The 18,213-nt window shown below is 44.9% G+C and overlaps 1 protein-coding gene across 6 annotated transcripts in view; it reads right to left on the reverse strand.

Annotated features, from left to right (window-relative positions):
* The window catches only part of RAD18 (RAD18 E3 ubiquitin protein ligase), a 618,600-nt gene that overhangs the window by 487,043 nt on the left and 113,344 nt on the right, over nt 1-18,213 (reverse strand). For all 6 annotated transcript variants that reach the window (XM_068252779.1, XM_068252778.1, XM_068252780.1 and 3 more), the window contains exons 5-6: nt 9,533-9,864; nt 687-786 (exon numbers count right to left, since the gene is read on the reverse strand). In XM_068252779.1, coding sequence (XP_068108880.1) covers nt 687-786; nt 9,533-9,864 — 432 coding nt within the window. The remainder of the gene's footprint in view (nt 1-686; nt 787-9,532; nt 9,865-18,213) is intronic.

Raw genomic sequence — 18,213 nt, forward strand, 5'->3', positions numbered from 1 at the left:
GCCCAGTACACTGCGGACAGCGTGGACTTGATTGACAGCAGTGCTTGTGCAGGCGCAGTAGAGGACGACCTCAAGGTTGGCCTCTGCACCGACGGGGACCCCGGGCTGGGAGTGGAGCTGCGGCGTAGGACGTCGGCTGTAAGGGGCTGGAGAAAGCCCCGGGTGAGTAGAGTGGGGGCAGCATTATTTGCCTGATAACTCCTTTAATGTGACAGGGGATTATTACTATATAAAGAAGTGTAAAAGTAGATTTATGCATCCTGCAAAGCCAGGACTTTTGTTTCTGGATGCTTGAGACTTTTGGTTAACTGAATTCTGGATAACGAGGGTTTTATTGTAATAACATATGAGCCTTGGTCTCCCAGAATGCTTGGTGCTAAGCATCACTGTGAGGGCGTGACTACATATAAAATAAACCGTAATATGTAGAAATAGGAAGTGTTGCTAATACTGAAACCAGGAACATTATCATAAACGTGGGTATCCTGAATAATGTACTGCATTCTACTTCAGGTCACTACAGGGCCTCTTTAAAATAGAGGTAAATGTATAGTATCAGTATGTAGTGTGTGGTGCTGAGGTGCAGCTGTGAAGCTGGATCCTTCAGATCTCTGTCACACACAGAGTCTGTGCTGTGTGAATGACAGTGGCAGGAAACAGACAGGTGTGATGGATTCAGCTCTTACCTGCGCAAGCTTTCCTTCTTCTCGTCTCTGCCCAGACAGCTGTCCAGATGCTTGTTTATATACTGCTCAGGCACAGGCACTGTACACACCGGGCACTCCACTGTAAGATACAACACACATCACACTGAAGAGGGCGCTGTTACATGGGAGAGCACTAATATATGGGCATCATCACACTGAAGAGGGCGCTGTTACATGGGAAAGCACTAATATATGGGCATCATCACACTGAAGAGGGCGCTGTTACATGGGAAAGCACTAATATATGGGCATCATCACACTGAAGAGGGCACTGTTACATGGGAAAGCACTAATACATGGGTATCCTCACACTGAAGAGGGCGCTGTTACATGGGAAAGCACTAATACATGGGTATCCTCACACTGAAGAGGGCGCTGTTACATGGGAAAGCACTAATACATGGGTATCCTCACACTGAAGAGGGCGCTGTTACATGGGAAAGCACTAATACATGGGTATCCTCACACTGAAGAGGGCGCTGTTACATGGGAAAGCACTAAAACATGGGTATCCTCACACTGAAGAGGGCGCTGTTACATGGGACAGCACTAATATATGGGCATCATCACACTGAAGAGGGCGCTGTTACATGGGACAGCACTAATATATGGGCATCATCACACTGAAGAGGGCGCTGTTACATGGGAAAGCACTAATACATGGGTATCCTCACACTGAAGAGGGCGCTGTTACATGGGAAAGCACTAATACATGGGTATCCTCACACTGAAGAGGGCGCTGTTACATGGGAAAGCACTAATACATGGGTATCCTCACACTGAAGAGGGCGCTGTTACATGGGACAGCACTAAAACATGGGTATCCTCACACTGAAGAGGGCGCTGTTACATGGGACAGCACTAATATATGGGCATCATCACACTGAAGAGGGCGCTGTTACATGGGAGAGCACTAATATATGGGCATCATCACACTGAAGAGGGCGCTGTTACATGGGACAGCACTAATATATGGGTATCCTCACACTGAAGAGGGCGCTGTTACATGGGAAAGCACTAATACATGGGTATCCTCACACTGAAGAGGGCGCTGTTACATGGGAAAGCACTAATATATGGGCCTCATCACACTGAAGAGGGCGCTGTTACATGGGAGAGCACTAATATATAGTCATCATCACACTGAAGAGGGCGCTGTTACATGGGAGAGCACTAATATATAGTCATCATCACACTGAAGAGGGCGCTGTTACATGGGAAAGCACTAATATATGGGCATCATCACACTGAAGAGGGCGCTGCTACATGGGAAAGCACTAATATATGGGTATCCTCACACTGAAGAGGGCGCTGTTACATGGGACAGCACTAATATATGGGCATCATCACACTGAAGAGGGCGCTGTTACATGGGAGAGCACTAATATATAGTCTTCATCACACTGAAGAGGGCGCTGTTACATAGGAAAGCACTAATATATGGGTATCCTCACACTGAAGAGGGCGCTGTTACATGGGACAGCACTAATATATGGGCATCATCACACTGAAGAGGGCGCTGTTACATGGGACAGCACTGATATAAGGTCATTATCTCATTGCCTTATTGATCACTCTAATGGTAGCCATACACAAAAGGATCAATCTGTACAATGAATGGTGCAAACACAATGATTAGCAATTAGCATTAGCAAACATTTGTAATTGTGTGTGTGAAGCCTGATACCTGACAGGCTTTTGTTTTCATATAACTCTGCTTCAATATTACACTGTTCTTAGCATGTCAGACTGCCGAGATTCATACCTCTGTAATTGAGACATTCCAAAGGTAGTTAAAATCTACACGCAGTGAATTACAGCTTTTGCATCTGATACTCAACAAGAAAAGCAGGAAAATGTTTGCACAGCTACTTTAGACATTATTTGTACATTGTCAGTTTAGAACACTTGGTTTGATGGTGTTCCCTTAAAGTGTTAGTAATCTTATACTCAAATGTGTTTTAATGTCCAAAACTGACATACTGATGAGCACAGAATGTACTGCTGCAGGCATTTCTGCAGACAGCTGCTGCGTTTCTCTTTATTAGAATGTCTAGTGTGACTAGATCCTAACAAGTAGTGATGTCTTTTAGAAGCCCTCTGATGCATTTAGATGCATTACAGAAGATTTGTAATACTACTAGATACAGCAGGCAATCCGCTACACATTGAATAATGTGTGGGTACTTCTCTGTGACTGCGCCAGAAGCCAATTGTCACATCCTATTAGGTTGATGGATCAGTTCTTTGTGTTTTCTATCAGTTACTTGTTGAATTTATTGATCCACATTTACAAGTATATTGCCTTCACTGCCTGACCATGCACACACGGTCCATGCTGGTATGTCTACCAGACTCAGATCAATACAAGGTAAAGCAAACCTGTCCAATGTCAAGGCTGTTGTGCGTGAGCGTGCTACCGTAGCATTCACAGATTCAGTGTGTAGAGTCTTCCCTTTAAAGAGTAACTGTCAGGCTGCAGAAGCTAATTTAAACCTCTATTCTCCTGTGTTAAACAGTTTAGACAGAAGCCAAAAAGACATTACTAAAGATAAAAATCTCTCTTACATTTAATGTGTGCTTATCAGCACAGCTAAGCTCTTAAGGAGGACGCAAGCCGCATTCCATACTGCAAAGCATTCTGGGGCCCTCCCCTCGGCTGCTAAGGAGAAGATGGGATCAAGTTTCAGCAGCTTCTAACTCAGTCCAGCCACAGCACAGATAAATCTCCGGGAAGAGTACTCTGCAGGAGTCAGCTATTGTTCCTAGCCACATGGCTCATTAATATTCACTGCACACTGTGTTATTCTGTACGAGCTCCTCTGTGAATAGGGAAGCAGGCAGGACATGACGACACATTTGGCTTCACAAACATGGAACCTGCCATGGGCTGTCAGGAGCATCATTCTCTGCATATACTATATAAAAATTCTGTGAAATCCAAACGTGGACAGTGAAATGCATATGTAATGTAAGTACAGCCAATCTTTAGCTACTGATATATGTGTTTATTTTCTCTGAGACCTTATACCTAACAGCTCCTCTTTAAATGGAGTCTGAAGTGGAAATAAAGGAAAAAAAACCAGATGCTCACCTAAGGAGAGGGAAGGTTCTAGGTCCTATAGAACCTTCCTGTTCCTCTTACGGTCCCCACGTTCCACGGATGGGACAGAGACTGCTCTCTCTTCCACAGCAGAGGGCTTCTTCAGTCTTTGGGAGCCGGAGTGCTCACGGAGACACACAACTCCGTACAACCCATGTGCAAGCACGCATTCTCAGGCACATGCGCAGTTTAGGGTGGCCCATCTGCAGGAGCACTCGGGCTCCCAAAGACTGACGAAGCCTCCCACAGCAGAAGACAGAGAAGTCTCTGACCCTCAGACTGCTGACGCGGAGCCAGCGGTGGAATGCACGGACCGTAGGAGGAACGGAAAGGTTCTATAGGACCCCAAAGCCTTCCCTCTCTTCAGGTGAGCTCCAATACCAGGTCCCGTAACTTCAGCCAATCACAGCCAGTCTGACGCAAGAGAAGTGTGCCCTCTAGGTATCTCTCCAGCAGCCGCCGGAGAGATACCTAGAGGGCACACTTCTCTTGCCCAGACTGGCTGAAGTTACGGGACCTGGTATTGGAGCTGCAGAAGACTGAGGACAGCGGCGTGGAAGCGATCTGTGAGCATACGGCTGGAGGAAGCTCCAGGTATGTATAAAACTTTTAGCAATTGTCAGCTCTGGTTTCCTTAAGCCTGGTACACACCTTCAACTTTGATTGGCCAATCACTGACCAATTTTATGACCTCCATGTAGTATGAGTGTTTACCTACACTGCTCATAGTTTTCCAAATCTAAAGAACCTCATACTATATGGAGGTGGTAAAATTGTCAATATGGCAAGATAAAATAATTTTAATTCACAACTGAAAGATATTTTAATGTTTCCTATCTACCTGGAGGATAATGTGAGGGGAACACACAGTTTTAGAGATAAAACTGGTAAATCAAAGTCAGTGGAAACAGAATGAAAATATTTAGAAAATGTATCTCAATACTTATATGAATCAATCATTGTTGAAAGGTCTTCTCCTAGCCTTGGGCTATAGACCCATCATTAACAGTCTGATGCTCAATGCCAGAGTTGGCCTTCGAACTGTAACAGCAGAAGAAGTGGAAGCTGGACAGAGAATCTCAGGAAGGTTAAAGCAGGACTCTAATTCCGACAAACTTTAAAGACGCCAGCCCCATGGTATGCCTAAAGACTGGACAGACAGAAACGTACGTAACTTAATTTTATTCCCTTATATTAACTGGGGAATATATTATTTGATCGTTATTGTTGTAATTTTTTATAATCTTGTAATGCACTATTTTTACTTTCTAAAATACATTATATAGACTTATTTAAAGAGACACTGAAGCGAAAAAAAATTAAGGATATAATGATTTGTATGTGTAGTACAGATAAGAAATAAAACAGGAGCAGAGACATAAGTCTAATATTGTTTCCAGTACAGGAAGAGTTAAGAAACTCCAGTTATCAATGCAAAAGAGCCATTGGTCTCCACTACTTTCAAAGTCACAGAGAGCTCTGTTTTCTTAAGCTTATTATCTCAAGTATCAGTCACTGTATTGTTTTTTTTCTTCTGCAGAGGACAGTTAAAAAGTTCACTGGCCTGCTCTGTAAAATCATTTAGAATGCTGAGTAGTGTGTAAACTGCAAATATTAGAGAATGATGCAATAATATAAAAAAAAATTAAAAAAAAACTATATAACTGAAAATAAAAATATGAGAATATCTTCTTTGCTACTAATGTTCTAGTAATTATCCGTACTACACAACCAATTCATCATCTATAGTAAAACCCCATTGTCTCTGCATCCCATGTCCGTGTGTCCCTGCGTGCTTCTGCGCATGTGCCGCAGGGACAGCCATTGGACGGGAGCAGGACAGGCAGGGGGCCGGGCGGCTGGGCACGCAAGGGCAGGTGCCCACGCCGGGCATGCACGCATGCGCAGTGACTGTGCGGTGGTGGCGGCAGTCACAGGAGGATGAGACGGAGGGGAGGGAGGCGGGGTTTAAACACAGACCTAGAGCCCGTTTTTAAACAGGCTTAGGTCTACTAGTTATATTATAATTTGTTTTTCACTTCAGTGTCTCTTTGAAGAGGAACTGTAACCAAGGATTGAACTTCATCCCAATCAGTAGCTGATACCCCCTTTCCCATGAGAAATCTATTCCTTTTCTCAAGTAGATCAGGAAGCTCTGTGGCTGATATTGTGGTGAAACCCCTCCCACAGTATGAAGTCAGGACCTAGGTCATGACATCACACTGGAAGCCTTGATGCACTGTGGGAAATAACGGCTACTTCCAACTACAAAGCAACCAGCATTTTCCTCAGTACACAAGTAGATCTATTTAAAAAAAAAAAAAAAAACCTTTTCGCCGATCATATTGTTAGTGGGTGTGGTTATAGATAATGGCAGTTGGTGCGGTCTTTTCTTTTCATGTCTGCCAGTAGTAAAGATGATTACATGCAGTCTGATTGTGGATCAAACAATATTAACAAGTTACATGGCGAATATCAATCATTTCTTGATCGCTCTTCTATTTTTTTAACTTTTCACTTTGCAATGTATTGATTTGGTTTTTTCCTCCCTTCGCTTTAGTTCCTCTTTAAGGCTATTTCCTGTCCTTTGGATTCACATGAAGTGATGGATGGCCCTTCTTAACCTCCCTGGCGGTTAATTTTTTTTGCCAAATTGGCAAAAAAACTTTTTTAAAAAAAAAAAATTTTTTTGTTTCATGTAAAGCTACCAGAGTGGTAGCTACATGAAACACCACTAGAGGGCGCATGTGTCCCTCTAGTGCGATCGTCGCCGGCATCTATAGCAAAAAGGGGAACGCGTATACAACGCGTTCCCCTGTTTGGCTTCTCCTGTCGCCATGGCGACGATCGGGATGACGTCATGGACGTCAGCCGACGTCCTGACGTCAGACACCTCCGATCCAGCCCATAGCGCTGCCCGGAACTCATTGGTCCGGGCAGCGCAGGGCTCTGGCGGGGGGGGCCTCTTTCGCCGCTGCGTGCGGCCGATCGCCGCAGAGCGGCGGCGATCAAGCTGTGCGCGCGGCTAGCAAAGTGCTGGCTGCGCGCACAGCAATTTACAGAATAAAAATCGCCCCACCAGGGGCTGAGATCTCCCCCTGCGCGGCATAGCCCGAGCTCAGCTCGGGCTTACCGCCAGGGAGGTTAACTCAACTTAGGCTTTGTTGGTGCCAGAATCAGCATCATTAAATTATCCAGACGTGTAAATTTCTGCATATTCCTTCACTCATATAAACTAAGGAAACGATATAGTAGAGAAACCTATTTAAATAAAATTTTAAAAGTTCACTTAAAACTGCATTATTTTCCCTTAGAAATGACTTGCCAAAGAACGCTGAAATGTTATTGCGTGTTTAATGGTGATTCGATATGCATTAACCTCTATTTGCTTTAGAGATCATTGTTTTATACACAGAGTGTGTTCCCGTAATAAAGTAAATGGCTTAGTACAAATAATCAGAATTTACTGCTCTCCATAAAAAGCTAAAATTAAAGTTTTGCAATCGCAGCAAGACCACAAGAGAAATTTATGGCCAATATTAAAACCCAACCTGCAAACCAGAACTTTCTTTTTGACATGCAGGCATCTCGGGTGCTATTGACTCCGCAAAATGTGGTCCTATTGACGCACCTAATTATGTAGAAAGGTCATAAAGTGCCGCATACTTCATTAAATTAAAGACTTCCGAGGTGATGGGGATTATACAGATTTTATTCACCTGGGGCTTCTTCCAGCCCATAGCAGCCCCTCACCGCAGCCCCAGTCCTCCGCGTTGTCCCGCAGGCTGCCCATAATGATCGCGACCCAGCCGGCTGGTTAGCTCTTCTGCACCTGTGCGGGCAATGGTGCCTGCGCGTCCAAGTCATCTGGTGTGTACTGAGCTGCACACAACTACTTCCCAGGTACAGTACACACCAGATGACGTGGACGTGCAGGCACTATTGCCCGCGCAGGCGCAGAAGAGCCGACTCAATGGCAGGTTTGCAATCATTACAGGCGGCCAGCGGGACAACACAGAGGACTGGGGCTGCAGCAAGGGACTGAGACGGCTGCAAGGGGCTGGAAGAGGACTCAGGTGAGTAAAATCTGCTTAATCTCCGTCGCCTCGGAAGTCCTTTAAATATCCAAATAAGTAGGGGTTGGGGTTCTTGTAAATAAGGGGGGGGGGGGGGAGTTGGGGTTGTTGTACATAATTATTGTTGTCTTGCACGGTACCTGTATTGCATTTCCTGACGAAGCCTTTCGGAGTGTAACATGTTGAAGTTCTGTGTCACTATATATATTGAGCACCCTTTGTTTCCCATGATTGAATAATATCCATACTCCTTGAACTGGCTGATTAGATATTGATCACATCATTAGACAACATTGGAGATGGATATCTACTGTATTTACTAAAAGCACAGAGTGTGAGATAGCTACACCCCTCCCCATTTCAACCCCCAGGGAAGGTGGGGGATCAGCTAAGACCCCCAACACAGGTGTCTGGCAATTTGTCTATATTGTTGGGTGATACAAACACCAACAGTATTGAACCAAAAATGGGATTTTACTTAATTGAATATTTAATTGAATAAAGTATCCTTTATGATCTTTGTAAATAATTAGGGTGTCCATAGGACCACATTTTGCAGTGCCCATTCCCTAGTACCATTTTCAGAATTTTGTGCTTTTGACTCCATAATAAATTCTGCCTTGAATCAAATGGAAAAATTAAGCTAAGTACACACGGACCAACCTGCAGCCTGATCATCATCTGACTTTAGTCTGCTGGATGATAATCAGTCATGTGTATTTGTGCAAACAACTTCATGAGCAATTGATAAAAGGCGGTTTGATCAATCCAACTGTTGGATCCATGTTGGTCTGATATCCTGCAGTTGGCGTGCTGTTGGTGCGTGTGTACAAGCTGTTTGAAAGACTTGCACTTGTTTTGAATGTGTAGTCCATCAGTCCTCTTGCGTGTGAAGTACTGTATATACTCATGTATAAGCCTCATTTTTCAGGACAAAATATGTGCTGAAATGTTACCCCCTCCGCTTATATACGAGTCAGTAGAGCAGAATGGATGGTGGAGCAAGTTTTGTCACTGGTAGAGGAGCGTAAGGATCATGCACTAGTAATCCTGCTCTTGCCATCTGGCTCTCTGCTGTGTCCTGTGATCCACATACCCTGCAACATGGTGTGCAGAGTGCGCTGCTCAAGGCTACCAGTGTCCCCCGGCATGTGGAGCAGAATGTGTCAGCAACTTCTCAGCGGTGCAATGATCCAGAATTCTTCCTCTGTGGTGTCTTGAGATACAGCTGTATCATCCTTGGGGCACATCTAGCTATTGGGAGGGGAGTCGACTTGTACTGGGGGTACATCTGGCTTCTGTGAAGGGGGCTTATACGCGAGTCAATAGCTTTTTCCTGTTTTCCTAGGGAAACGTGGGTACCTCAGCTTATACACAGGTCGGCTTATATGCAAGTATAAATGTTATGTTAATTGAGTTGTTGCTTAGCCGTCTAGGTGTGAGGTTTGTTAGGTTGTGTAGTTTGTCATGTTGGTAATGTGGTTGTGTGCATGTTGGACGTGTGTATGAGCCTTTATTACTCTTTTTCTAATCTTCTAAACTAAGATAAAAGCTTTGGCTGTAGTGAGAAATTTCAAAATAGACCCACATTCTAAAAAGGGTTCAGAATAAAAATGGAAGTGACAGTAGTGAAGATAAACACTCACCTTTTATGAAGGGTCTAGGAGAAGATATGGATGGTCCTTGTGAAGAGGAACATTCTGCTGCAGGGTCCTCCTCTATATCCGGCTCCTGCTTGATGTCTACAGGGGAGAGGAACTTGGCATCTGCATAAAAGTCTAAACCCTCCTGTGTGGGGGCATTAGCCTTCCTTTTAGACATCGCAGAGCTTGGTTTGACCAGAAACATGTCCATGGATGACCCCTCCTGCCTCTTCTTTCCAGTACATCCTTGCAATCTGGTGGCTGAAAGGTTCCTTGTGGAAGTATTTTGTGGAGACGTCGGAGGGGAATTCAGGATACGACTGGAAAGATGTTTCCTGAAATAGACAACATATTTGTTTACCCTTAGGTATAAACAATAAGTATTGCTCTAGTTTAGAATAAATGCTGTCTTGAAAAATAAGACAACGCCAAAACACTTGTATCTGGATGACTGAACATTCCTGATAACAGGATGGTGCTGAAAATTTCAAAGGGTCATTAGTTCCCATGTGTTTGAGCTGAAGGAACCAGATTTTACATCATACTCATGCTGGGTACACGATTCAATTTTTCCGTCCGATCAACGCGTAACCTGACGTTGTATGCTGTTACAAACTGCTCCCGATTGATAACGGGATAAATTTTCCTACGATAAGTTAGGAAAATCGATTCTATTATTGAACGGGAGCAGAATGGACAAGTCAGAAATAATTGTCTCTGGATTCCCGTCAATCGGGCAAGAAATTGCATTGTGTATTTAGCATAACATGGTTGTTTACCAGTCAGAAATATTGAAAATGAAAAAATAAGAGGGACTCCAGGAAACTTCTATTCTCCACTAGTAATACACATACGTCTTACAAGTTAATTTTCAGTTCAGGTTAACTTTAAGGCTAAGTTCCCCCTACAAACCGGTCTGTGTTCCGCAATATAGACCAATGATAATGTCGACAGACCCTAGGTTATCTATAGTGGGATGGTCAATGAGATTATGCAACTTAAACTTAAACCAATCAAATCCTGCTGAGGTAAAATGTTATTGGTCCATTCTCAAGCTGCATAAATTGGCATACTCCTGCATCAACTGGAAATTATTTCAGAATCAATTTATTTTCGCCTAGTAAGTTTGCCCCTACAAGGAATTTGACTTGGCAGTTGCTTAACCTCCTTGGCGGTCTGATTCTTTCCAGATTTTAGGGTCTAAAAGCGGTGCAATTTTTTTTCACTCTTTCAGACCCTAAAACCTGAAAAAAATCATTCTGGCAGGGAGATCTGCAGCAAAATAAAAAAAAAATTACCTTCCTGGGCTCCTGGGCTGCAGTTTTCTCTTTGCCCACAAGATGGCGCTAATATACATATAAACGAACTTCTCTATATTTCTCTAATATAGAGAAGTTCGTTTTCAATGTTAGCCCCGCCCCCGATGACGTCACGCTGCCACCACCGCTCTGCTGCCACCACCACGGCTGCGCTGCTCCAACTGGCTGCCGGGTCCCCGGAAGAATAGCGGGGACATGGGGGATCCCGGCGGCCAGGGAAAGACCCCACACTGCCGGGGAGAGAGGCTGGAGTCCCGCTGCGCAGCGAGATCGCGCGCGGGACTCCACAACTACAGGTAAAGCTCTGCAATGCCTACCCCGACCTGAGCTCAGGATCACCGATAGCAGCTGCTTTTTTCTACCCCGAGCTCAGGTCGGGAAAACCGGCAAGGAGGTTAACAAACACAAAAAAACAATACAAGGACTGACAGTATGTATATTACAAGTCAAGGACATTTTAAGTATAGTGGCAGTAAGCAATGTGAGAATTGTTCATTTTCAGTTTTGTGCTGATTACTTTCAAGTTCTAGCAGCTCTAACGTGGTTCAGCATTAAGTATGGCTACCGCCTGAGGAAAAAAGCTGTTCCTGTGTCTTGAGGTTTTGGTAGCGATTGACCGGAATCTTACTCCTGAAGGCATGCGCTGGAAGATGGAGTGAGCTGGGTGAGAGGGGTCAGAGGCAATTTTGGTTGCTCTCTTTCTGCACCTGCTAGCGTAAAGATTCTGCAGGGAAGGTAAGCTACAGCCAATTATCCTTTCCGCTGTTCGGATGATGCGCTGCAGCCTCCCCTTTTCTAATGCTGAGCAGGAGCCGAACCATACAGTCATGGATGATGCTATGGTGGATTCGATGATTGCAGTGTAGAACTGCACCATTAGATTTTGACAATAGTGGCAGTGTTGTTGTTCCATTTTAGGTCGTTTGAGATTGTGGACCCAAGAAACTTGAATGACTCTACCTGGGTTATTGTGGATCCATTTATGGTTAAGGGGAGGTGCTCGGAGGGAGATCTCCTAAAGTCTATTATCATCTCCATAGTTTTGAGAGCGTTTAGTTCCAAGTTGTTGCTGCTGCACCAGGAGGAAAGCTGCCCCACCACATGCCTGTATGCAGACTCGTCTCCGTTTTGGATGAGACCAACTACTGTTGTGTCGTCTACAAACTTCAGAACCTTAACAAATGGATCTGTGGAGATGCAGTCATTGGTGTAAAGTGAGTAGAGCAGTGGGGAAAGCACACAGCCCTGGGGTGCACCAGTACTGACTGTCAGAGAGCTTGATGTGAGTTTACCAAGTCTAACACACTGTCTTCTGTCGGTTAAGAAATCGGTTATCCATTTGCAGATGGATTCAGGTATGTGTAGCTGGGAGAGCTTGGTGTGTAGCAGTGATGGAATTATGGTATTAAATGCAGAGCTGTAATCTATGAATAAAATCCTGGTGTAGGTTCCTGGGGTGTCTAGATGTTGTAGTACATAATGCATACACATGTTCACGGCATCGTCTGCGGATCTATTAGGCCTGTAGGCAAATTGCAAAGAGTCCAGCAGGGGATCTGTGATGGATTTCAGATACCGTATATACTCGCATATAAGCTGACCCACATATAAGCCGACCCCCAACGTTTAACTGAAAAACCAGGGAAAAATGATTGACCCCCATATAAGCCGGGGGTAGGAAATGCTGGATTGGTGCCGGCCGCGTGATCCCCCAGTGTGTCCCAGTATAGCTAGTATAGTGCCCAGTATGGGTAGGTAGTGCCCCAGCATAGCTAGTATAGTGCCCAGTATATCTAGTAAAGTGCCCAGTATAGCTAGTAAAGTGCCCAGTTTAGCTAGTAAAGTGCCCAGTTTAGCTAGTATAGTGCCCAGTATAGGTAGGTAGTGCCCCAGTACAGCTAGTATAGTGCCAAGTATAGCTAGTATAGTGTCCAGTATAGGTAGGTAGTGGCCAGTATAGTGCCCAGTGTATAGGTAGGTAGTGGCCAGTACAGCTCCCCGCTCCTATTACCTGTTTAGGCAGCGGCTTCCTCTTCCCCGCTCTCATGCGCGTATGAAGTGATCACAGCAGCGCGCCCGGCGCTGCTGCTTTGATGATGCAGGGGGCAGGAAAGAGTGCGGCTCCCTGTAGCGGCGATCTGTATCGCCGTTATCAGGGGAACCGCTCTTTCCTGCCCCCTGCATCGTCACAGCAGCAGCGCCGGACGCGCTGCTGTGATCACTTCATACACGCATGAGAGCGGGCAAGAGGAAGCGCCGGGGAAGAGGAAGCCGCTGCCTGCAGTTGGCTGATGGTGTAATGGTTAAGGGCTCTGCCTCTGACACAGGAGACCAGGGTTCGAATCTCGGCTCTGCCTGCTCAGTAAGCCAGCACTAATTCAGTAGGAGACCTTTGGCAAGTCTCCCTAACACTGCTACTGCCAATAGAGCGCGCCCTAGTGGCTGCTGCTCTGCTCTGGCGCTTTGAGTCCGCAAGGGAAAAGCGCAATATAAATGTCATTTTTTTTAATTTTTTTTTTTTAAACAACTAATAGCAGCAGCGGCGGCCGCGGGGGGAGCGGGGGCCGCAGACCACCAGGAAAGACTTGCATACAAGCCGACCCCCCAACTTTTGACCCCCTTTTTGGGGGTCAAAAATTTGGCTTGTATGCGAGTATATACGGTAAGTCATTACCAGTTTTTCAAATGCTTTCATGACCAATGATGTCAGGGCAACAGGCCTGTAATCACTTAAGCATGTAGCTTTTGTTTTTTTTGGGAATTGGTACAATAGTTGAGCTTTTAAAACAGGCAGGAACAATTGAGAGTTCTAGAGATGCTTTGAATATGTCTGAATACAGGCCCTAATTGATCGGCACAGAGATTCAAGCATTTTGCAGAGACAGTGTCTGGCCCCATTGCTTTCTTAGTGTTTTGTCTTTTGAAGAGTTTATTTACATCTGATTGGCATATTGTTAGAGCATGCACGTCTGGTGACAGGTTAGCAGATTGTGTCCGGTCTGCTGTGTTGTGTAGATACTGAGGCACTGCAGGGGTGGAGACGATGGTTGGCTGGAGGAGTGCTCAGTTTGCCTATTACACAGATGTAAATTATGCAGAATGACTTGGTGTGTTTGGCTATTGTTGCTAGTGTCAAACCTGCAATAAAAAGTATTCAGTTCATTTGCAAGCTGCAGGTTGTGTAGTGAGGGAGGAGATTTCTTCCTGTAGTCTGTAATTTCATGAAGAGATTTCCATATTGTGGATGAGTCGGTGTTGGAAATTTTTTCCTTAAGTTTTTTAGAATAATCTTTTTTTGCGTCGGTAATGGCTCTCTGCAGTTTGTATTTCGCAGCTTTGTAGAGGACTTTATCGCCTGTACGATATGCCCTTTCTTTATCGTGGCGCAGCTTCCTGAGATGTGATGTAAACCAGGGATTATCGTTCTTGTACCTGGTGCACTTTTTTGTGGGGATACAGGATCCCATTTACCATCCCTAATCTACAGTATCCACTCAGACGCACCCATTTTCAATATGTCCGTTGTGGTATCGGAACATAAAGTCCCGCCCTGCATGAATTTTCCTGAAAACTGATAGAAAATCTTCATTCATTTATTATCTCAGCTTACCTGAATAAGAACTTAAAGAGACTCTGTAACATCAAAAACCTCCCCTGGGGGTACTCACCTCGGGTGGGGGAAGCCTCGAGATCCTAATGGGGCTTCCCACGCCGTCCTCTGTCCCACGGGGGTCTCGCTGCAGCCCTCCGAACAGCCGGCGACAGACCCGACTGTAGCTTCAATATTTACTTTTGCTGGCTCCAGCGGGGGCGCTGTGGCTGCTTTCGGCACGGAAATAGACGGAAATACCCGATCTCCATCGGGTCTGCTCTACTGCGCAGGCGCCGGAAACTTGCGCCTGCGCAGTAGAGCAGACCCGACGGCGATCGGGTATTTCCACCTACTTTGGAGCCGACAGCCGTCAGAGCGCCTGCGCAGGAGCCGGGAAGGTAAATATTGACGTCACTGCTGCACGGAGGGCTGCAGTGAGACCCCTGAGGGACGGAGGACGGCGTGGGAAGCCTCATTAGGATCCGGAGGCTTCCCCCACCCGAGGTGAGTAACCCCCAGGGGACGTTTTGTCGTTACAGTTCCTCTTTAAAGAGAAACTGTGACCAAGAATTGAACTTTATCCCAGTCAGTAGCCGATACCCCCTTTTCCATGAGAAACCTTTTCCTTTTCACAAACAGTTCATCAGGGTGCTCTGTATGGCTGATATTGTGGTGAAACCCCTCCCACAGTGTGATGTCAGGACCATGGTTCTCATATCACACTGTGGGAGCCTTGTTGCATTGTGGAAAATAACAGCTGTTTACAGTGGTACCTTTCTGCAAGCTCCAGACAGCAGGGGGAGGGAGATCTGCCTCTTATGGCTTCAGCTCAGCTCATCTCTCCTGCACAGCAGTACAGGGAGACTGTGTACTGACCTGGAAGCACTTTATATTGCAGCCATCTTGCCCAAAAGTTTAAAAATTATATTTTATTAATTAAGTTATCTATTGGCAGCGGCGAGCGGCAAAAAATGGAGAAATGAAGAGGGGGAATAATGGGGAAACCGTAATATGTTTATTTTAATGTGTTGTAAATTCACCACAGATCTTCAACGACACAGTCTTCGAAGTATGCCATAGTTAAAATCTGTGAGCTACTGGCCTATATGCAAATAACTTTTTCTCCTAAGTTTTCTCCCAGGTGATAATTTTTCATTTTGTCTTTAAAATAACTTTTCAGCATTTCACAATCAAAAAACGTACCACAAGTAGTAGAAAAAGTGCCATCAAAATTATTTTGAGTATCTTCTTGCTTTCTGGTGGCTTAAAAGGTATTTTATTTTCAAGTTTGAAAATATCACCTAGGAGAAAACTCAGGAGAAAAAGTTAATTGCATGTGGCCCATTGACTCCCAATCTCTTCCTTGCCCTCAGACGCTCTTCTCTGCGAGGAAAGAGTTTTATGGCTGTAATTCCTTATCAGTGAGGGTTACACGATAGTCCGTGACTGGAGGGAAACAGTCACTTGCATACCTGATTGCTAACTCTTTCAGGCAGAGAAAGAAAAAAGGAACACAGCATAGTATTTGTATGATAAATGGCAACTGAGAAAAAGATGATCCAGGAGCAACTTCGCCATTTCAGTTTTCAATAAAACATCCAAAAACTTTAATGCAATTCTTCCAGTAAAAAAGTTACAATGGGTAAAGGACATCAAAAAGCAATACTTAACAAGAGGTATCAAAGGTGGTGCGGAGGCTGGTCTTGACCAGCCTCCGCACCACCTTTGATACCTCTTGTTGATAAGTATTGCTTTTTGATGTCCTTTACCCATTGTAACTTTTTTACTGGAAGAATTGCATTAAAGTTTTTGGATGTTTTATTGAAAACTGAAATGGCGAAGTTGCTCCTGGATCATCTTTTTCTAAGTTGCCATTTATGATCTATAGCTATTTTTCATCCGGATGTTGCACCGCTGTAATATGATGTATTGGGATGTTTAAGGGCTCATTTCCACTATAGCGAATTCGCATGCGTTTTTCGCATGAAAATTCGCATAGCAATACAAGTGAATGGGACTGTTTCCACTTGTCAGGATTCCTTTGCGTTTTTTTGTGCAGAAAAAATTTGCATGGCAGAGCCATCAGAATTCGCATACCGCATACCGCTATGCGAATCGCGTACAATGTATTTAATAGGAAATTCGCATGAGGTTTGGGCATGCGAATTTTCATGCGAATTCGCATAGAAACAATGGAAAAGCACTCCAGCACTGCCATGGTTAAATTCGCATACATCGTCATCCATGCGAATTCGCATGAAAATTCGTATAGACCCGCATGCGAAATTCGCATCCGCATGCGAATTTTTACCGCGTTGATTCGCACCGCAGAAGTGGAAATGCAGCCTAAGGCATAGGTGTGCACTCGCTCTGTTATCTTGAACTGTCTAATAGTATTTGTATGCTTGGCACCATACATACACAAGTCAATCTCATCTGTTTATTTTCACCTCGGCACTCCTTTAAACTGTAAGAATCAGCATGAAAAGCAAGCAAGAGGAGCTTAAAGAGAACCCGAGGTGTGTTTAAAGAATGTTATCTGCATACAGAGGCTGGATCTGCCTATACAGCCCAGCCTCTGTTGCTATCCCAAACCCCACTAAGGTCCCCCTGCACTCTGCAATCCCTCATAAATCACAGCCATGCTGTGAGGCTGTGTTTACATCTGTAGTGTCAGTCTCAGCTGCTCCCCCGCCTCCTGCATAGCTCCGGTCCCTGCCCCCGTCCCTTCCCTCCAATCAGCAGGGAGGGAAGGGGTGCAGGCGGGGACCGGAGTTCTGCAGGAGGCGGGGAGAGCAGCAGACTGACACTATAGAGATAAACACAGCCAGCTCTGACAAGCTGTTTGTCAGCAGCGTGGCTGTGATTTATGAGGGATTGCAGAGTGCAGGGGGACCTTAGGGGGGGTTGGGATAGCAACAGAGGCTGGGCTGTATAGGCAGATCCAGCCTCTGTATGCAGATAATATTCTTCAAACCCACCTCGGGTTCTCTTTAATAAGGACCTGGACTGTAAAAGCTTTATGCTCCTTTTTACTGCCTGATGAAGCGTGGTCACATCTGCGAAACAGGTTGCAAACTATTCTGGAGTATTTTCCTTTGTTTAAACGTCATTACGTTTATCTTGTGTCCTTTGGAGTAGTTGAGTCCACCACTACCTCTCCTTTTTTAAGAATTTTAACTACTTTTATTCTGCTGGTGCCTCTGTTTTCTACCATTGCATAAAGTCCACTCCAGGTGGAGGGGTGTTTTACCCCGTCTCTCTTTCTTCCGATCTACAGAGAGTGACTTCTTAATCCTGAGTGGGAACAGGTCTAATCTTCCCATCTGACTTTACAGTGGTTTCTGAATGGTAACCTGCGTTTGTGAGTATAACAATACTTGCTTTACTACTTACCCTACCTACCAATACATACTACACAATGCTCTCGGTGTCCCTTGTCTACTACGGAAAGCAAGCTGTTCCCCTTATTATTATTATTTATTGTATTTATAAAGCACCAACATATTACGCAGCACTGGACAATAAATAGGGATACATACATTGCAACAAGGGGTGACAGACAGAGAGGTAGCGCACGGTTATACAACATAGCACAAGGTTATACATACAATCAGGGTATAAAATGCGGTTTACAGAGACCAAGCAAAACAAGTACGAGTTAGTCCATGAGAAGGGTGTCATTGCTGGGGTAGAAAAATTAAGAAGGACACACTAAGGGAGGGGGGAGGCCCTGCCAAGCCTAACAATCTAAAGGGTGGGGGGCACATAAG

This window comes from Hyperolius riggenbachi, chromosome 9, assembly GCF_040937935.1.
Source record: "Hyperolius riggenbachi isolate aHypRig1 chromosome 9, aHypRig1.pri, whole genome shotgun sequence".
NCBI lineage: Eukaryota > Metazoa > Chordata > Amphibia > Anura > Hyperoliidae > Hyperolius > Hyperolius riggenbachi.